Source organism: Salmo salar, chromosome ssa12 (assembly GCF_905237065.1).
Source record: "Salmo salar chromosome ssa12, Ssal_v3.1, whole genome shotgun sequence".
In the NCBI taxonomy this organism is placed as follows: domain Eukaryota; kingdom Metazoa; phylum Chordata; class Actinopteri; order Salmoniformes; family Salmonidae; genus Salmo; species Salmo salar.
In genome coordinates this window covers 59746758-59767136 of record NC_059453.1, presented here as the reverse complement: position 1 = coordinate 59767136, position 20379 = coordinate 59746758, and the positions used below count along the sequence as shown (strand labels likewise).

General features: G+C 40.8%; 1 protein-coding gene across 1 annotated transcript in view; it reads left to right on the top strand.

Moving 5' to 3' along the window:
* The window catches only part of dnai1.2 (dynein, axonemal, intermediate chain 1, paralog 2), a 35642-nt gene that overhangs the window by 10575 nt on the left and 4688 nt on the right, over nucleotides 1-20379 (top strand). Inside the window, exons 17-19 of the mRNA XM_014132446.2 lie at nucleotides 1844-1992; nucleotides 11546-11645; nucleotides 13728-13913. Coding sequence (XP_013987921.2) covers nucleotides 1844-1992; nucleotides 11546-11645; nucleotides 13728-13913 — 435 coding nt within the window. The remainder of the gene's footprint in view (nucleotides 1-1843; nucleotides 1993-11545; nucleotides 11646-13727; nucleotides 13914-20379) is intronic.

Here is a 20379-nt window from a genome sequence, read left to right as displayed (position 1 = left end):
TCTCAGGCCCCCCTTCCAGCATTGGGGAACATCCCGCCACGTTTATCTCTATGGGCATAAGCACTGTAAACAAATTTAGAAGGTTTTAAAGCTTATTTCCTGCAATTCTACACATTTTGTCATGAGGTGCAGAGAATTTTCAGTTTTAAAGCAAATTTTCTTGCAATTCTATACATTTTGTCATGTCTAATGTGTATTCATGTGATATTTGAGTGACTCAAACATTACAACAAAATTTATGGGCAAAAAAAACTAGTTAAAAAAACGTTAGCTGACATGGGCAAGTTGATCTGGACATTTCTGACAAGTTGTAAATAGCTCTCTTAAGGTATGCAATGACTGACATGACAAGAAGATTATACTAGTGCATTCTACTATTACAACTTTCAAGAGTAAGTTGAAAGCCGTGCCCCGCCCCACAGTTTGTGAACCACTGTTGTAGAAGATGCTAAGACGTTCATCAGGCTCATGACCGTGTGCTCTATATCAGGATAAAATTGAGAGAAAAGATCATAGGTGGCACAGGAGTTTCAAGTTTGGGGAAACTATCTTTTCACCCCCAAAAAAATCACTTTTAAGATAAAGCATGCATCTATCATCCCATTTGCAGACTAATGTGAAATAGCCTAGTATTCCTAATGTGATGAGAAGATTGTATAGTCATAAATTAGGATTATAATATAACTCAATATTTGCAAAATAATTGGTTCTGAACAATGCTTTTTTTCCTCCTTTGCACAGATTCAGAGCTCGGCCCCAACTAGAGGATTTTTTGGGGGGGTCCGGAATTAATTTTTTCATTTTAGAAACACATTTCATTGCAATTCTACGACACTTTACATGACTGCCGACATATTAGCAGAATCCTAATCTTTAACAAAAATGACAGGGTAGCCTGCTCTGCTGACAAACTGACAACAATAAAAACAACCTTGTCTTGAATGCAACCATGTAATCTAGGCCTATGAAAAGGTGAGACACATATTGTACAATATGACGTCCATCTAGCCTGGAGGAGGAAATTATATTATCCTAAAATATATTAGTATCATTTATATTATTATTTTATTTATTTATTCATAGATAGGATTAATTATAGCTAGCTCCTTGTCTCCTCCATGTTAGCTCTAGTTAGCTCCTTGTCTGTGTCTTGTCTCCTTGTCTCCTTGTCTCCTTGTCTGTGACATGTTTGATTCATGCAAACTCGCACAAATACACACCCACCCACACACACAGCTATGCGTGTGATATCAGTTCCAATCTGTCACCTCTTGTTGGAAAACAGCCACCTCCGGGAGCTCTTGGGATAAATGTAATATCTCTGCTGTGATTTATTCACTACATATCCCCTTATATAACAACCCCACTGGGCACAGACATCAGTTCAACGTCTATTTTTAGTTACATTTGGTTGAGTTGTCAACTAACACAAAATCAACAAAACATGTCACCATGACGTTGGATTTAGGTAAAAAAAAATATATATGAAATTCCCTTACGTTGATGACTTTTTGTAAATCCAATCTGTTTTCCATGTTGATTCAACCTCCTAATAATGAATTTCTTTGTTGAAATGACGTGCAAACAACGTTGATTCAACCAGTTTTGCCTGTGGGGGGGACATGCCATTTAGGCCTGGGCTGCATTTTGATTTATCCCTTTAATTTAACTCTGATACTTTCTCAGTGCTTTCACTCCGATCATTCTGTCACCATGCAAATTATGTAGCTTGCAATAATAGTAGAGAGCAAGTTTGGTTCACAGCTATGGTATATTGTCTATCTGGAGTGGTTAATGGGTGAATGTGAGGACTGACTCCATATTATTGTCGTGTCATTTCCAGTGCTCCAAGGCTTACTCCAGCCAGTTCCTGGAGACCTACAATGCCCATAACATGGCTGTGGATGCAGTTAAGTGGAACCACTTCCACACCAAGGTCTTTATATCCTGCAGCTCTGATTGGACCGTCAAGATCTGGGACCACACCATCAAGTAAGTCTACTCACCATCACACTATTGTGCCCACCCGACTCAAACTATGCTGTCTCTGATATTTATTTTTACATTGACCAGCTTAGATTAGAGGAGTAGCTAAATTCAAAAAGGTCTCGCTGTTCCAAATCTATGTCAGGCTATAATTCTGGTTTTAAAATGGCACCTCAAAAACATAAATTTGAACCCTGGGGGCTCTATTTTTGGCTGCCACTAAGGAGGTACAAGTTAGTTTCCAATTTTATGATGTAAAAACTGGCGCCCTGGCATTTTCCAGCTCTAACGTCAGGTTCGGCAGTTTACCTGTCTAACATCAGCTCGATTGCACTGAAGTGGGAGGGGTGGCAATATCTGAGGCCTGTCCTTAAAAGCAAGCTCAAAATAGAAAATGTCATAATGCGCTAATTGGAAGTTTTAAGACCCACAAAAAGCAGGTCTTAACGGTAACGCATGGATTTTGAGAGCGGATGCGCAGCCTAGCCAGCCATGACGTGCAGTGCACATGGTGATTCTCGTATTTATAAACATAAAAAACTATTGGTTTCCCCCCATTTCGTTTCATTTGATTAAAAACCAAGCATAGCCTCCCCTCCCCTTAATCAAGGGTGGTTTAGCAGCATCACATAGGTTTGTCTTTGTATCCTGGCCATTAGCCAAAAGTAGCCTATGAATAAAGGGGTTTTAAATTGTCTACTGAGTGCTTTGAAATATTTTGGAGGTTTTTACCCTCATGCTTTTTCATTATTCACAATTCACATACCTGCATTTCACTTGTTCAAGTAGGCATCCATCCCCATTTTCAAAGAGCGCCCCTCGCTCGATTACCAAAGACACGCACTTCCAAACTAGTCTTCCGGTAATGCCATATCAATGGCCAATTGTTTTGAGAATCAGTCTCGCACGTAGGCAACCAACAACAATATTTCTAAATAGGATCGTGTCAGAAGCATGATGTCATAAATCGCTTTTCTCATTCCATGGCACTGTGTGCACAAGTAGGCCTAAATGTCTTTACGTATAACATTTGCACGTCTACAAAATACTAGGCTCCTGTCAATTGTATCGTTTAAAAAACAGATTGATTGTTTTTCGTTGAATTTGATTAAAAACCAAACATATTAGAAAGATTCACCTTCCGTGGGTTTATGGTGAGAACGTACTGTACATGGCTCGAATGAAATTCGAAATGTCTGCTATTTCTGGAGATGTGCAAATATGATCTGTAAGATTGTTCCATGATGTTTATAAAACATTACATTTGCGAGCAGTATAATGGTGAGTGGACATTCCCCCTTTCTCTTTATATTAGATCTTTATCCAGCTCCTGTCAAAAGTTTGGATGTGCGTACAACCCTCAATAGTCTAAGTTGCCTTGTCTGTATTATACGCCCACAGGGAGCAATTATGGTTCCTAGAACTGTATTTAGACATAGCCTATTTTAAAACAAGTTGTTGTTTTGTTTTTATAAGAATTTGATTAGAATGATGCACAGTTTTTTCAGGCCTTATCAATAGCCTAGTGTTTTTAATCTTGCATATTGACTACGTTTGGCATGTCCAGATTGTATTTACAGTTCGCCTAGCCCATATATCAGTGTACAGTAAATGCTATAGCCTATGTTTAACAAATCAAATCAAAAATACATTTTCACATGCGCCGAATACAACAGGTTGTACAACAACCTTACCGTGAAATGCTTACTTACAAGCCCTTAACCAACAATGCAGAATTTTTTACTTTTTTTTAAGTACGGAAATATTTAAGCAAAAATGTTAATAAAAAACGAAAGTAAGTAACACAAAAGAATAACAGTAACGAGGCTATATACAGGGGCTACCGGTACCAAGTCAATGTGTGGGGGTACAGGTTACTCGAGGTAATTGAGGTAGTACTGTAAGTAGGGGTAAAGTGACTATGCATAGATAATAAACAGCGAGTAGCAGCAGCGTATAAAAGGGGGTCAATGCAAATAGTCCGGATAGCCATGTGATTAACTGTTTAGCAGTGTACACTGAAAAAATATATAAACGCAACATGCAACAATTTAAAAGATTTTACTGAGTTACAGTTCATAATGGAAATCAGCCAATTGAAATAAATTCATTAGGCCCTAATCTATGGATTTCGTGTGACTGAGAATACAGATATATAGTACCAGTCAAAAGTTTGGACACCTACTCATTCAAGGGTTTTTCTTTATTTTTACTATTATCTACATTGTAGAATAATTGTGAAGACATCAAAACTATGAAATAACACATATTGAAAACAAAATATATTTTATACTTGAGATTCTTCAAAGTAGCCACCCTTTGCTTTGATGACAGCTTTGCACACTCTTGGCATTCTCTCAACCAGCTTCATGAGGTTGTCACCTGGAATGCATTTCAATTAACAGGTGTGTCTTGTTAATGCATTTAAAATCAAATCAAATTGTATTAGTCACATGTGCCAAATACCAAAGGTGTAGACGTTACAGTGAAATGCTTACTTAAAGGCCCAAACCAACAATGCAGTTTAAAAAATATGATTAAGAACAAGTAATTAAAAAGTAGCAGGAAAATAACAAAAGCAAGACTATATACAGCCGGTACCGGTACAGAGTCAATGTGCGGGGGCACCGGTTAGTCGTGGTAGTTGAGGTAATATGTACATGTAGGTAGAGTTATTAAAGTGACTATGCATAGATAATAACAGTGGGGGGGTGCAATGCAAATAGTCTGGGTAGCCATTTGATTAGATGTTCAGGAGTCTTATGGCTTGGGGGTAGAAGCTGTTTAGAAGCCTCTTGAGCCTAAACTTGGCGATTGCCGTGCGGTAGCAGAGAGAACAGTCTATGACTAGGGTGGCTGTATGTAGTCTTTGACAATTTTTAGGGCCTTCCTCTGACACCGCCTGGTATAGAGGTCCTGGATGGCAGGAAGCTTGGCCCCAGTGATGTACTGGGCCGTACACACTACCCTCTGTAGTGCCTTGCGGCCAGAACCTGAGCAGTTGCCATACCAGGCAGTGATGCAACCAGTCAGGATGCTCTCGATGGTGCAGCTGTAGAACCTTTTGAGGATCTGAGGACCCATGCCAAATCTTTTCAGTCTCCTGAGGGGGAATAGGTTTTGTCGTGCCCTCCTCATGACTGTCATGGTGTGCTTGGACCATGTTAGTTTGTTGGTGATGTGGACACCATGGAACTTGAAGATCTCAACCTGCTCCACTACTGCCCCATCGATGAGAATGGGGGCGTGCTTGGTCCTCCTTTTCCTGTAGTCCACAATCATCTCCTTTGTCTTGATCACGTTGAGGGAGAGGTTGATGTCCTGGCATCACACGGCCAGGTCTCTGACCTCCCTATAGGCTGTCTCGTCGTTGTCTGTGATCAGGCCTACCACTGTTGTGTCATTGGCAAACTTAATGATGATGTTGGAGTCGTGCCTGGCCGTGCATTTACATTTACATTTTAGTCATTTAGCAGACGCTCTTATCCAGAGCGACTTACAGTAGTGAATGCATACATTTCATACATTTTTTTTTTGTTGCTGGCCCCCCGTGGGAATCGAACCCACAACCCTGGCGTTGCAAACACCATGCTCTACCAACTGAGCTACAGGGAAGGCTAAAAGGGAGTACAGGAGGGGACTGAGCACACACCCCTGAGAGGCCACTGTGTTGAGTATCAGCGTGGCGGATGTTTTGTTACCTACCCTTACCACCTGGGGGTGGCCCGTCAGGAAGTCCAGGATCCAGTTGCAGAAGGAGGTGTTTAGTCCCAGGATCCTTAGCATATTGATGAGCTTTGAGGGCACTATGGTGTTGAACGCTGAGCTGTAGTCAATGAATAGCATTCTCACCTAGGTGTTCCTTTTGTCTAGGTGGGAAAGGGCAGTGTGGAGTGCAATAGAGATTGCATCATCTGTGGATCTGTTAGGGCGGTATGCAAATTGGAGTGGGTCTAAGGTTTCTGGGATAATGGTGTTGATGTGAGCCATGACCAGCCTTTCAAAGCACTTCATGGCTACAGACGTGAGTGCTATGGGTCGGTAGTCATTTAGGCAGGTTACCATAGGGACTATGGTGGTCTTCTTAAAACATGTTTGTATTACAGACTCGGACAGGGAGAGGTTGAAAATGTCAGTGAAAACACTTGCCAGTTGGTCAGCGCATGCTCGCAGTACACGTCCTGGTAATCCATCTGGCCCTGCGGCCTTGTGAATGTTGACCTGTTTAAAGGTCTTACTCACATCGGCTGCGGAGAGCGTGATCACACAGTTGTCCGGAACAGCTGGTGCTCTCATGCATGTTTCAGTGTTATTTGCCTCGAAGCGAGCATAGAAGTAGTTTAGCTCGTCTGGTAGGCTCATGTCACTGGGCAGCTCTCGGCTGTGCTTCCCTTTGTAGTCTGTAATGGTTTGCAAGCCCTGCCACATCCGATGAGTGTCAGAGCCGGTGTAGTACGATTCGATCTTAGTCCTGTATTGATGCTTTGCCTGTTTGATGGTTTGTGGGAGGACCTAGCGGGATTTCTTATAATCTTCCGGGTTAGAGTCCCGCTCCTTGAAAGCGGTAGCTCTAGCCTTTAGCTCAGTGCGGATGTTGCCTGTAATCCATGGCTTCTGGTTGGGGTATGTACGTACGGTCACTGTCAGGACGACGTCATCGATGCACTTATTGATGAAGCCAATGACTGATGTGGTGTACTCCTCAATGCCATCGGAGGAATCCCGGAACATATTCCAGTCTGTGCTAGCAAAACAGTCCTGTAGTTTAGCATCTGCTTAATCTGACCACTTTTTTTATTGACCGAGTCACTGGTGTTTCTGCTTTAATTTTAGCTTGTAAGCAGAAATCAGGAGGATAGAATTATGGTCAGATTTGCCAAATGTAGGGTGAGGGAGAGCTTTGTACGCATTTCTGTGTGTGGAGTAAAGGTGGTCTATAGTTTTCTTTCCCTCTGATTGCACATTTAACATGCTGATAGAAATTTGTTAAACAGATTTAAGTTTCCCTGCATTAAAGTCCCCGGCCACTAGGAGTGCTGCCTCTGGATGAGCGTTTTCATGTTTGCTTATCTCGGAATACAGCTCATTGAGTGTGGGCTCAGTGCCAGCATCGGTCTGTGGTGGTATGTAGACAGCTATGAAAAATACAGATGAAATCTCTCTAGGTAGATAGTGTGGTCTACAGCTTATCATGGGATACTCTACCTCAGGCGAGCAAAACCTAGAGACTTCCTTGGATATCGTGCACCAGCTGTTGTTTACAAATATACAAAGTCCCCCCCCTGTCTTACCAGACGCCGCTGCTCTATCCTGCCGATACTGCGTATAACCAGCCAGCTGTATCTTGATAATGTCGTCGTTTAGCCACGACTCCGTGAAGCATAAGATATTACAGTTTTTAATGGCCCGTTGGTAGTTTAATCTTCCTCGTAGGTCGTCAAATTTTATTTTCCAATGATTGCATGTTAGCTAGTAGAACGGAAGGCAGTGTGGGTTTATTCGATCGCCTATGAATTCTCAGAAGGCAGCCCGACCTCCGTCCTCTTTTTCTCCTTCTTCTCTTCACGCAAATAACGGGGACTATGTCCTTCACTTTGGGCTCGTTGGACTCGTTAAAGGAAAAAAATGCTTCTGCCCGTTTGTGGCGAGTAATCACTGTTCTGATGTCCAGAAGTTATTTTCGGTCGTAAGAGACGGTAGCAGCAACATTATGTACAGAATAAGTGAACAAATAAGTTACAAACAACGCAAAGAAATTTACAAAAAACACAGTTGGTTAAGAGCACGTAAAACATCAGCCATCTTCTCCGGCGCCATGAGCCAATCAGTTGTGTTGTGACAAGGTAGGGGTGGAATAGCACTATTTGGTATAAAAAAAACAAGTCCATATTATGGCAAGAACAGCTCAAATAAGCAAAGAGAAACGACAGTCCATCATTTCTGTAAGGCATGAAGGTCAGTCAATCTGGAAAATGAATGAAATGAAAGTTTCTTCAAGTGCAGACGCAAAAACCATCAAGCACTATGATGAAACTGGCTCTCATGAGGACTGCCACAGGAAAGGAAGACCCATTATTATCTCTGCTGCAGAGGATAAGTTCATTAGAGTTAACCGCACCTCAGAAATTGCAGCCCAAATAAGTTCTTCACAGAGTTCAAGTAACAGGCACATCTCAACATCAACTGTTCAGAGGAGATTGCGTGAATCAGGCCTTCATGGTCGAATTGCTGCAAAGAAACCACTACTAAAGGACACCGATAAGAAGAAGAGACTTGCTTGGGCCAAGAAACACGAGCAATGGACATTAGACCGGTGGACATTTGTCCTTTGGTCCAAATGTTTGATTTTTGGTTCCAACCGCCGTGTCTTTGTGAGACGCAGTGTAGGTGAACAGATGATCTCCGCATGTGTGGTTTCCTCCGTGAAGCATGGCGGAGAAGGTGTGATGGTGTGGGGTTGCTTTGCTGGTGACACTGTCAGTGATTTATTTAGAGGCACACTTAACCAGCATGGCTATCACAGCATTCTGCAGCGATACGCCATCCTGTCTGGTTTGTGCTTAGTGAGACTATCATTTGTTTTTCAACAGGACAGTGACCCAAAACACACCTCCAGGTTGGGTAAGGGCTATTTGACCAAGGAGAGTGATGGAGTGCTGCTTCAGATGACCTGGCCTCCACAGTCACCAATTGAGATGGTTTGGGATGAGTTGGACTGCAGAGTGAAGGAAAAGCAGCCAAAAAGTGCTCAGCATATGTGGGAACTCCTTCAAGACTGTTGGAAAACCATTCCAGGTGAAGCTGGTTGAGAGAATGCCAAGAGTGTGCAAAGCTGCCATCAAGGCAAAGGGTGGCTACTTTGTGTTATTTCATAGTTTTGATGTCTTCACTATTATTCTACAATATAGAAAATTGTAAACATAAAGAAAAACCTTTGAATGAGTAGGTGTGTCCAAACCTTTGACTGGTACTGTATTTATATATTGTTTCCTGATCTTTGTTATATCCCTCATATATAGGACAGACACTTCAGAACAAACTTCCTTTAGATTTTTTTGGGGGGACTCTCTGTTGTTCCATGCATTGAATCTGTTATTTAATGCGTTTGTATGGGCTAATAGCAGTAAGGCCAAATAACATTTTTCATAAAATAATTGTTTTATGTATTTTTTTTATACTTCGAGGGGTCTTAAAATTCTAAATCAAATAGCAAAAGGATCCTTGGTATGACCTTCTTAAAATAATTCCATACAGCTTAGTAGATATTTATCTTTCAAAATACATATAGTGAAATATATATTTCTTCCCGTATGGGTTTAGTCATGGAACATTGCGTTAGGTTTGTTAAAATAGAACCCTGGGTCTTATTTCAACTTTCACCCAAACATTATTTGATACTACAAATTGTGAAAACTATTCCAAGATTTTCAATCATATCCATCACTTTTCTCACCCCCTTTCTGGAAACAATGTAATTTGCCTGCCAGATTATTTGACAAATCCAATTAGATATTTATATAAGATATAATTTCATACTGAATAATAATTGTAATTATCTAATCACTTTCCATGAAGTCCATACTTTCCATGAAAACTTTGTGCTTGACTTTCTCACCAAGCCCACGTTTATGGCTAGCACTTCTCTATACCACAAGCATTACACCCGCGATAACATCTGCTAAACACGTGTATGTGACCAATAAAATTTGATTTGATTTTGGCTATAAACAGAACTACCAGCAGAGGGCTTGAACACATGGAAACACAGGCATGTTCAGTGATTTTCAACTGGTTCTCAACTGACCTCAGTGTTATCAAGACTGTTCATTATGTTGATCATTACCACTGAGATATCGACTATGCCGGCTTTGGTCTTTTGTGTTAGGGCAGACTGTTGGTGTTATAATACTTGTATGTACTACATGATCATTAGTTTAGCACCTAACTCCGACCTGCCATTGAACCCACCAATGATATCACATCTTCAATCAAGTTGAAAGGGGTTTGACAACAACAAAATACTTTTTCTGAAATTGATTCTACGTTGTTTAGGGAGCATGGTGAAGGAGCCCCTTATTTAGTTCAGCAGTAGTTGAACAGTAGTCCCTCTGCACACTTAAATGGTCATTTGAATAAGATCATGTGGATTGATTAGGTCAGAACTACTTTTTCCTGTTGATACAAGCCCTTGTAACTCCATCTATCTGAATGGGCTGTGAGTGATGAGTCATGCGTCTCAGATCAGATCTAGCCTGAGTCACAAAATGTCAGAAGTAGTGTTACAGATTTCTCTGCAGGTTACATAAATCAGGACTTCAGCCTGGCAGCCGGTGATAAACTAATAATATCATTCAGCTTACCCAGCACTCTCTTGACATCCTAGCTTCTTTCAGTGGCTTCATGTGCTATCTGTCTGTTTATCCACATAGAAATAACTATCTCTCTAGTCTATGGACTGGCTGCACCACCTTTTTGATTGACAAAATACAAGCATTTGGCTGCACCTGCAAATCTGTGTATGCGAACAATAAACTTTGATTTCTAACCTACTTTGTATCTTAGTAAACAGAAACAATTTAGAGTAAATGTGTTCTTTAACTGCCTGATACCACTTTGGAATCAGTGTGACCAAATCTGTTTTGTTCTCATTTAATGAAGAATCACTCCAAAGATATTTTGGATTGATTTTATTTCACCAAGTCATTTAAGAACACATTTTTATTTACAATAACGGCCTACCGGGGAACAGTGGGTTAACTGCCTTGTTCAGTGGCAGAACGACAGATTTTTTACCTTGTCAGTTCAGGGATTCAATCCAGCAACCTTTTGATTAGTGGCCCAACTCTCTAACCACTAGGCTATCTGCCGATATGGCATTGACTAGGTTCTATTTTCCGCATGCCTTTAGCGCTACTTGTCTGCCTGCCTGCACCTCAAAAGACTGAGGACAAACATTTCAAACCATTGTATTGTTCCTACAGTTCACAAAGCATTCTCACCATTGGGAGCAATAACAGTCACTGTTCATGTCTCCTTCCTTTTCTTTCTTTCGAAAGAATAGAATATAAGATACTGCAGTTCACACACTTTCTAACTTATCATCCTGGATTCCATTCCCCGCTCTGCCTCATCTCTCTAGACCCTGAAGACCTCACAGGAGGAAATAACATGTATTATAATACACTGACAGGAAGGAGAGGATATCTTTGGTGGGATAAGAGGAGGGCGCAGGTTGCATTTACTCATCGGCTCGACCCAATGGAGTCTATGTAGCCTGAAGAGGTGCTATTGATTTTTATTTTCAAGCCCCCTCTCTCTCTTTCTTTTTCTCTCTTGGGAAGAGTAATGTCTTTGTCTTTTTCACTCTTTACTCGCTAACTTTTTACTTGCACTTATGATGAACAAGTAATGTGACCTGCCTTTACAAAAGTTTAGAGAAGGTGTCTATGATGTCTTGTTTTCTGCAATCTTTAAGGTAAATAACGTAATCTTGACTTTATAGTATTAGTATTTGTATCTATTACGGAGTCCTTATACTTCAGTGTCCATGTCTCTGTAGGACCCCAATGTTCACCTTTGACCTGAACGCCTCTGTGGGAGATGTGGCATGGTCTCCTTACTCCTCCACTGTCTTCGCTGCAGTCACCACTGATGGCAAGGTATGTAACCAATTAGAGGCAAAGAGACCAAGGCATGTCCTCTCACTCAAAAGTTGTTTTTATGAAACTCCATCAAGGCCAATGTCGTCAAAATGTTGTTAACTAGCAAAAGCTTAAATAACTTTTTTGAGGAGCAGGAAACGGTGAATGGACATTAATGTCTATCTTAATTTCTTCCGAAAAATATGTTTAACACAATGACTCTTATATGGCTAAGAGGTAACAACCAACTTAATATTACAAGGGTATCCCCTACTGAAGACATGGTCTGCATCAAAAAGAAAGAAATCAATAAGCATTGCCAATGCAGGTTTGATGGCTGCTTGGCCGGTCCATTGATGCAGGAGTAGCTGTGGAGGTTGTCGTCTCTCTGGCCTGCCTGAGAGTTAATTACATTCTCCTGTCTCTCTCTCGCTCTGTCTTTCTGTCTCTCTGTCTCTCTGTCTTTCTGTCTCTCTCTCTGTGTCTCTGGCTCTCTCGCTCTCTGTCTTTCTGTCTTTCTCTCTCTCTCTCTGTCTCTCTTTCTATTTCGCCTGTCATGTGAAATTAAGGAAATTAGTGCTGATGAACAATGTGATGAAGCGCTATGAACCATCTGTCCTGTCACTTTGTCTGCAAACAGACAGATTAGAAAACTCTGCGGTGTGCATGGTGTCTGATATGGCTGAAAACGGAGTCCTGTACTCCAGGGGTTTGGGCCTCCCCAGTCCGCCACAGTCAGGGAACGATATGGTTCACTGATAAAGACAGTCAAAAGGATGCAATAGCCGACATAAAAAATATGGGCTAATTCACAAAACATGTATCCAGAAAATACTCAACACAAACACAACAGTAGCCTCAATAATGGCAAATAATTACTGAAATCCAGTTACCTCAACATTTGCTGGATAAATATTTACTGTAGAAATGGAAAAGGCCATATTCACCTAACCAAAGAGATACCTTCCATTAACACTATACCTTTATCTTATTCTCAGCAATGCCAAATTAAATACACTAACAGTCATAACAACACAATTATTATTCCCTAGATTCAACTATATAGAAGAATAGAGACTTCCCAATTGTATGATATTACCATTTATTTACCTATTTTGTATTTAATCCAGTTCCTAGCTGCTAGAAAACTTTGTATGGCATAGCCTAGATTTAGTTTCTCAAGCAGTTCCACAGCAACATCAGTTTCTATGCAGTCAGACCAGAATATGAAGTATTCTTGGTTAAGGTTGAAACTGTCAAAATACAACCATTCGTTTTTTGTCCTATACAGTACGACTTGTCTAATGACTGCTACAATTTGTATCATTTGGATTATTTTTACAGTCATTCATAGTTGTCTCATTGAGATAAAAATCCCTATTATAAGTGTTAGCAAGCCTAGAGGTCAACGGTACCCCTTCTTTAGAATGTCACCGCTGGCTGTGTGGACTGCTTGCTTCCTCACTCCCGCTAATGACCAAAATACTCCCTCTACACTGTGATGTGGTATTTCTTGTTAGTGTGTGTGTGTGTGTGTGTGTGTGTGTGTGTGTGTGTGTGTGTGTGTGTGTGTGTGTGTGTGTGTGTGTGTGTGTGTGTGTGTGTGTGTGTGTGTGTTGGTTGGTTGACATGTATTTACTGAGGAATGGACCAATCTGCAGCGACGCTAAATGTCAGGAGAGGCAAGCTTTTCCTGTTAGGGTCATTTGAATAACAAGATATCGCACATACACACACACTCTCTCAGTGTTGCGCAAACACTGGTACGAACACCAGATGGTCCGAGTTGCATCCCCATTGAGAATCTCTCTCTCTTGCCTTGCTGACTGGGTTTGTCACTCAGAGGTTCCCAGCTGGAATAGATGAGGATGGAACAACATGCGCAACTCGATTTATTTAGAGAACATCTCATATATTTTTCTATAAAAACAGTATGAGTCAGCTTTCACACTCATTCCAAAAGGCAGCAGGTTCAAACATATTTCTGTTCTCCACCATCCCACATTGTATTGCTTTTCAGGTTTGACCAAATGACTCCCCTTGCATTTGCATGAGATAATCTCCCGAACTTTCTATATATCTTTAGCTTTTTTTCCTCAGGTTCATACCTTTGACCTTAGCATCAACAAATATGAGGCCATCTGCCAGCAGCCGGTGGTGGCCAAGAAAAAGACTAAGCTGACTCACATTGAGTTTAACCCCGTCTACCCCATCATCATCGTGGGAGACGACCGAGGATATGTCACCAGCCTCAAGCTCTCGCCTAACCTGCGCAAAAAGCCCAAGGTAAGAGCCTAAAGTGCCCAGCAGCGCTGGAGCTGTGTCAGCAACTCTTAGCAAGGTAATTTGGTATGTTAAAAAAGCAGCTTTTCTTTGTTGGAATGGTGTGAGCGTACCCCAACGAGAGAATGGTGTAGGTGTGTACCGATTATTTAAAAACATTAATTTAAGTAAACCGTTGATTGGCCAGCTCATCCTCCATGAGGAAATAGCAGGCTTTTTTAAAACAGTTTGTTTGAGATATTGAGATACAAGTTTGAGGTTTTTGAAGTGTTTTGTTTCTCTAATTTATGCTTTGGCCACAAATACAGGTATAAGGGGAGTCAATAACATTATTTGGGTATTAGTTAACAGAATATTAACTTTTAAAAGTGAGATTTTCACTGGACAGTTAGTTTAACAATCAAACGCTAGTTTACCAAGGATACTCTTATGTGTTGAGTCAACAGGAAGCCATGGCACCCTATTGCCTATATTAGTATTTTGGACCAAAAGTAGTGCAGTATATATGGGAATAGGGTGCCATTTTGGATACTTTAGATCTTTAGACCCATTTTCAGAAAGAAAAGCTAGCTCACAGTGCTACTGATGATTAACAAACGATTAGATAAGCAGTGCTCTAATGATGAGCAGTAGTTCAGTGTTTACTGATTTCAACAAAGCGAGATGAGAGTTTTTTTCCCTCCTTGGAAACAAGAAGATGCCGTTTCTTCACTTCCTGATGACGTGATCTCACTGGGCCGGCCATCGATCGGGGACTAAATTGTTCATTGCCAGCCGTTGCGGAGCTTATTGAAAGTATCACTCAATTGTACATTTATGTGAGCCGGCCCTTTTCACATGCATTTCTCATAAAGGAAAAATCTCATTTATAATCATTGGTGTGTCTAGCTTCCATAAAACACCATTGATTGAAGGCCTTTGTGCATTTGTTTATTTTCACCTCTAGAGGCTCAAGTGAAAATGGATTGAGTGATGTTTTATTACAGTATCGGATTGTTTGTGGCAGATATCCATTTGAGGGCAGAGCGTTCGGTCTTTTAAGGTGCTCATGTTCATTTTCATACTCTCCGTATTCATTTTTTGATAGTTGAGTAAGGCCACGTATTTTCCAGTCACTTATAATTTCATGTCATGCTGACGCATGGCCTTTCTTCAAGGAACACACTTGTTTGCATCTCAGTGTTACAATGAGACAGCAAAATGACTTTCAAAGCCAAATGCTTCTAACTGGCATCAACAATAGTCCGATAGACGAGCAGGGTATAGTAAATGACAAATCACATTTCAGGGGGCGCGCGGTTATCGTGACAGAAATGGTCAAAGATGATTCATCTCCTTCGTAGCTTAAAATGACTACACTCTGCTAGCATCATTGGTGTACTACTTGTACATTCTGTGCTTTCATTTGAGTGGGGAAACTTTATTATTCACCTGTGGCTGTATCCCACTTTAGATATGTATCTGGCCTTTGCATTATTCATACAGGTCTGTTGTTGTTCTACACAGCTGGGAACAGATCAAATGATTCATCATCAGCAATGCCCACACCCAACGCATAATGCAATAAATAACACTGTCATGTTGTCTCTGCTACTCTCTCCTCTAGGCCTCGACACACACACACACACCTCTTTCTTCCCCCTCCTCTCTTTACGCTAAGTGCTTACACATAGGCCTTTGTACAATGTAAACAGTTGATTGAATCGTGTGTATAGTATGTGTGGTTCAACATGGGACTACTGCTCTCTCTCCCCCACTCTGTCCAATTAGCTTTGGTTGCACATCGTGAAGTAGTTGTTTGTTTGTTCATCTGTTTAATTAGATAATCAGTTTCTAAATGAACGTTGTACTGTGGTGAGAATATACATATTCTCCGTTTCAGTTCTTGTTCCCTCTTGAGGGCTCCATGGGGGAACATGGGGGTTAGGGTCCGGGCAATTCACGGAGTAAAACCAATTTGACACGGGAGCCTTCAGCTGTTCCCATCTCATTAGTCACACTCCCGTTGTACCCTCTGATTGTGGTGGCTAATGAGGTGTGGTGTTTATAATCACTGTGCGCTCAGTAACCACAGGCCAAGAGAAGGAGTCTCTGACATAAAGGACAACACGGACATCAGACGTCAAGTCACGGCATATTAATTACACTCATTTTGGGGGTTAGCCGCGGCTGTAGTTCCAGTACACGTCAGAGCATTTAACAGTTGGACTCTGATGTTTCTCAGTGACTAAATTAATCATTAATGGGAATCGTTGGTGTTGATGAAACCCGAGTTCTAAGCCAAGTTATATAGTTGAGGGCAAACATTTGAGTGTCCAACTCCATTCCCAGTACAGCACACTCCAGATGTTTATTTAGGAGCATTGTGACAACCAGCCTCTCCCCTCCTTCTCCCGTGGCTGTCCAAAGCCACTGACAGTGAATAAAGACAAGCCTGCCCAAAACTCAATCTGTTGCCCCAGGACACAGCAGAGCCATCTCTTCCTTTGTCCACTGGCACACCAATGAACCTGTAATGTGTATTCACAGTTACCACCTTCACAACGTTGCAGATAAACATGCAATCTATAGCCTAGAGCTGACATAATACACAGCCTAGCCTATCCTCAATGACCGAGATCCATGTAACTTCTACTCCAGCGATTCTCAACTGGTGAACACAAATTTGGGTCGAGGGAGGTTTTGAATGTGTCCGAGTAAAAAATAATAATAATAATATATATATATACAGTACCAGTGAAAAGTTTGGACACACCTACTCATTCCAGGGTTTTTATTTATTTGTACTATTTTCTACTTTGTATAATAATAGTGAAGACATGAAAACTATGAAATAACACATTGGAATCATGTAGTAACCAAAAAAGTGTTAACATCACTAGGGTAGGGGGCACTATTTTCACCTTCGGATGAAAGCGTGCCAAAGTAAACTGCCTGTTACTCAGGCCCAGAAACTAGGATACGCATATAATTGGTAGATTTGGATAGAAAACACTCTAAAGTTTCCAAAACTGTTAAAATAATGTCTGTGAGTATAACAGAACTGATATGGCAGGAGAAAACCTGAGTAAAATCCATCCAGGAAGTGGGATTGTTTTATGTATGTAGTTTTCCATTGACTGCCTAAACAGATTCCATTGACTTAGGACTCAAATTGCACTTCCTATGGCTTCCACTAGATGTCAACAGTCTTTAGAAATTGTTTCAGGCTTGTATTCTGAAAAATGAGGGAGTAAGACCACTCTGAATGAGTGGACACTGCAGTGTCCCAGAGGATTTTCATGCGCACGACCGAGAGCGCGCCTTTCTTGTTTTCCTTTTATATTGACGAAGCTTTTGTCTGGTTCAAATTATATTGATTATTATGACTAAAAACAACCTGAGGATTGATTATAAACATTGTTTGACATGTTTCTACGAACTTTACTGATACTTTTCTGATTTTTCGTCTGCCTGTTGTGACTGCCTTTGAGCCTGTGGATTATTGAACAAAACGCGCAAACAAAATGGAGGTTTTTGGATATAAAGAGGGACTTTATCGAACAAAACAAACATTTATTGAGTAAATGGGAGTCTTGTGAGTGCAACCATATGAAGATCATCAAAGGTAAGTGATTAACCCTTTCACGCGTGAGTTCCAAATATCTCTAACGGTCGCCCCAGCGTGAGTTTTTTTATGCACGTGATGTTCGAACGTTCTCTCCATTCCAGGATGTGATTGTTACATAAACAACAACTGTGAATGGCTCAGAGTGGGAATGTACGCCTGCACGCGCCATTTGTATCAATAAATCACTATCAGAAAATGTTTTGTGTGGTATTATTGATATATTTAGTATTTTATTGACGTTTTTCAATTACCGTGATAAATCATGCATTCCGATTTTTGTATAAATTGTAATGGGCGCATAGTATGTGTGTAAAATAATGTTTTGAAGGTTGTACTGATTATGATGAGCTAAGCTAATTCCAGCTATGTGTATGGAGCCATGTTTGTTGACATACAATGCATTCTGGGTTTCACGTAATCATCCGTTTGACCAAAGATGTTATAACAAAATGAGGTGAGTAAGAGTTCACTCATTTTTTGAGGACTTCTGCAAATGAATGGTGGGATGTGAACGACAGTAGATGACACACCCCTTCAACATGCATACTGTAAACAGACCAAACTCATCTTGTCTTCTCTTATTATCTTTGGTTTCTGTGAGGAAAAAAAGCATGGCTGCGCGCTGAAACTAATCAACGGATTACTTTCAATTTCTAGAAAGTATTTTACCTAATTATTTCGATCAATGGTGAGCTCACTCGTGATGTGATTAATTATACATAGTAATTGCTATTAGCTAATTTATGGTATAGTTTACGTCAGCCGAGAGTTAGAAAATATGACCGCTTGTGTTGCGTCAATCTTTCCTCAGTTAGCGCTAGGACAAATGTAGCTTACATTTTTCCAGTTAGGATGATTGTGTTATGCTATAGATACTTCTGTGAATATCTGAACATTGTATCCAAAAATAAACTGCTCACATTCTGGACATAACTTTGTAAGGACTGTTTGTGTAAATAGTTTCTGAAAAAAGTGTGGCCAGCTGCGCGCTGAAACTAATCGACGGATTACTTTAAATTTCTAGAAAGTGTTTTACCAAATTATTTCGATCAATGGTGAGCTCACTCGTGATGTGATTAATTATACATAGTCATTGCTATTAGCTAATTCATGGTATAGTTTACGTAAGGACTGTTTGTGTAAATAGTTTCTGAAAAAAGTGTGGCCAGCTCAAATGCTGATTGTTGTGTCATTCGAAACTGGCCGTTCTAAATGAGCGTTCTAAATGAGTGTTCTAATCACACGGGGTGTGATCGTACGCTTCAGGGACCACTGTAGAACGATCACACCCCGTGTGATGGTACGTGTGAAAGGGTTAAGTTTATCGCTATTTCTGACTTGTGTAACTCCTCTACTTGGCTGGTAACTGTTTATAATGATTTGTCTGCTGGGCGCTGTTCTTAGATAATCGCATGGTATGCTTTCACCGTAAAGCCTTTTTGAAATCTGACACCGTGGTTGGATCACCAAGAAGTTAATCTTTAAACCGATGTATAACACTTGTATGTTTTATGAATTTTTATAATGAGTATTTCTGTTTTTGAATTTGGCGCTCTGCAATTTCACTGGATGTTGGCCAGGTGGGACGCTACCGTCCCACACCCCCTAGATAGGTTAAACAAATCAAAATACATTTTATATTTGAGATTCTTCAAAGTAGGCACCTTTGCCTTGATGACAGCTTTGCAGACTCTTGGCATTCTCTCAACCAGCTTCATGAGGTAGTCACCAGGAATGCATTTCAATTAACAGGTCTGCCTTGTTAAAACTTAATTTGTGTAATTTCTTTCCTTCTTAATGCGTTTGAGCCAATCAGTTGTGTTGTGACTAGGTAGGGGTGGTATACAGAAGATAGCCCTATTTGGTAAAAGACCAAGTCCATATTATGGCAAGAACAGCTCAAATAAGCAAAGAGAAATGAAAGTCCATCATTACTTTAAGACGTGAAGGTCAGTCAATCTGAAAGTTTCTTCAAGTGCAGTTGCAAAAACCATCAAGCGCTATGATGAAACTGGCTCCCATGAGGACCGCCACAGGAAAGGAAGACCCAGAGTTACCTCTGCTGCAGAGGATAAGTTCATTAGAGTTATCTGCACCTCAGAAATTTCAGCCCAAATAAATGCTTCACAGAGTTCAAGTAGCAGACATCTCAACATCAACTGTTCAGAAGAGACTGTGAATCAGGCCTTCGTGGTCGAATTTCTGCAAGAAACCACTACTAAAGGACACCAATAAGAAGAATAGACTTGCTTGGGCCAAGAAACACGAGCAGTGGACATTAGACCACTGGAAATCTGACCTTTGGTCTAATAAGATTTTTGGTTCCAACCGCCGTGTCTTTGTGAGACGCAGAGTAGGTGAACAGATGACCTCCGCATGTGTGGTTCCCACCGTGAAGCATGGAGGAGGAGGTGTGATGGTGTGGGGGTGCTTTGCTGGTGACACTGTCAGTGATTTATTTAAAATTCAAGGTACACTTAACCAGCATGGCTACCACAGCATTCTGCAGCAATACGCCATCCCATCTGGTTTGCGCTTAGTGGGACTATCATTTGTTTTTCAACAGGACAATGACCCAAAACATACCTCCAGGTTGTGAAAGGGCTATTTAACCTGTTTAGGATAGGGGGCAGTATTTTCACGGCCGGATAAAAAACGTACCCGATTTAATCTGGTTATTACTCCTGCCCAGAAACTAGAATATGCATATAATTGTTTGATTTGGATAGAAAACACCCTAAAGTTTCTAAAACTGTTTGAATGGTGTCTGTGAGTATAACAGAACTAAATGGCAGGCCAAAACCTGAGAAGATTCTATACAGGAAGTGCCCTCTCTGACCATTTCTTGGCCTTCTATAG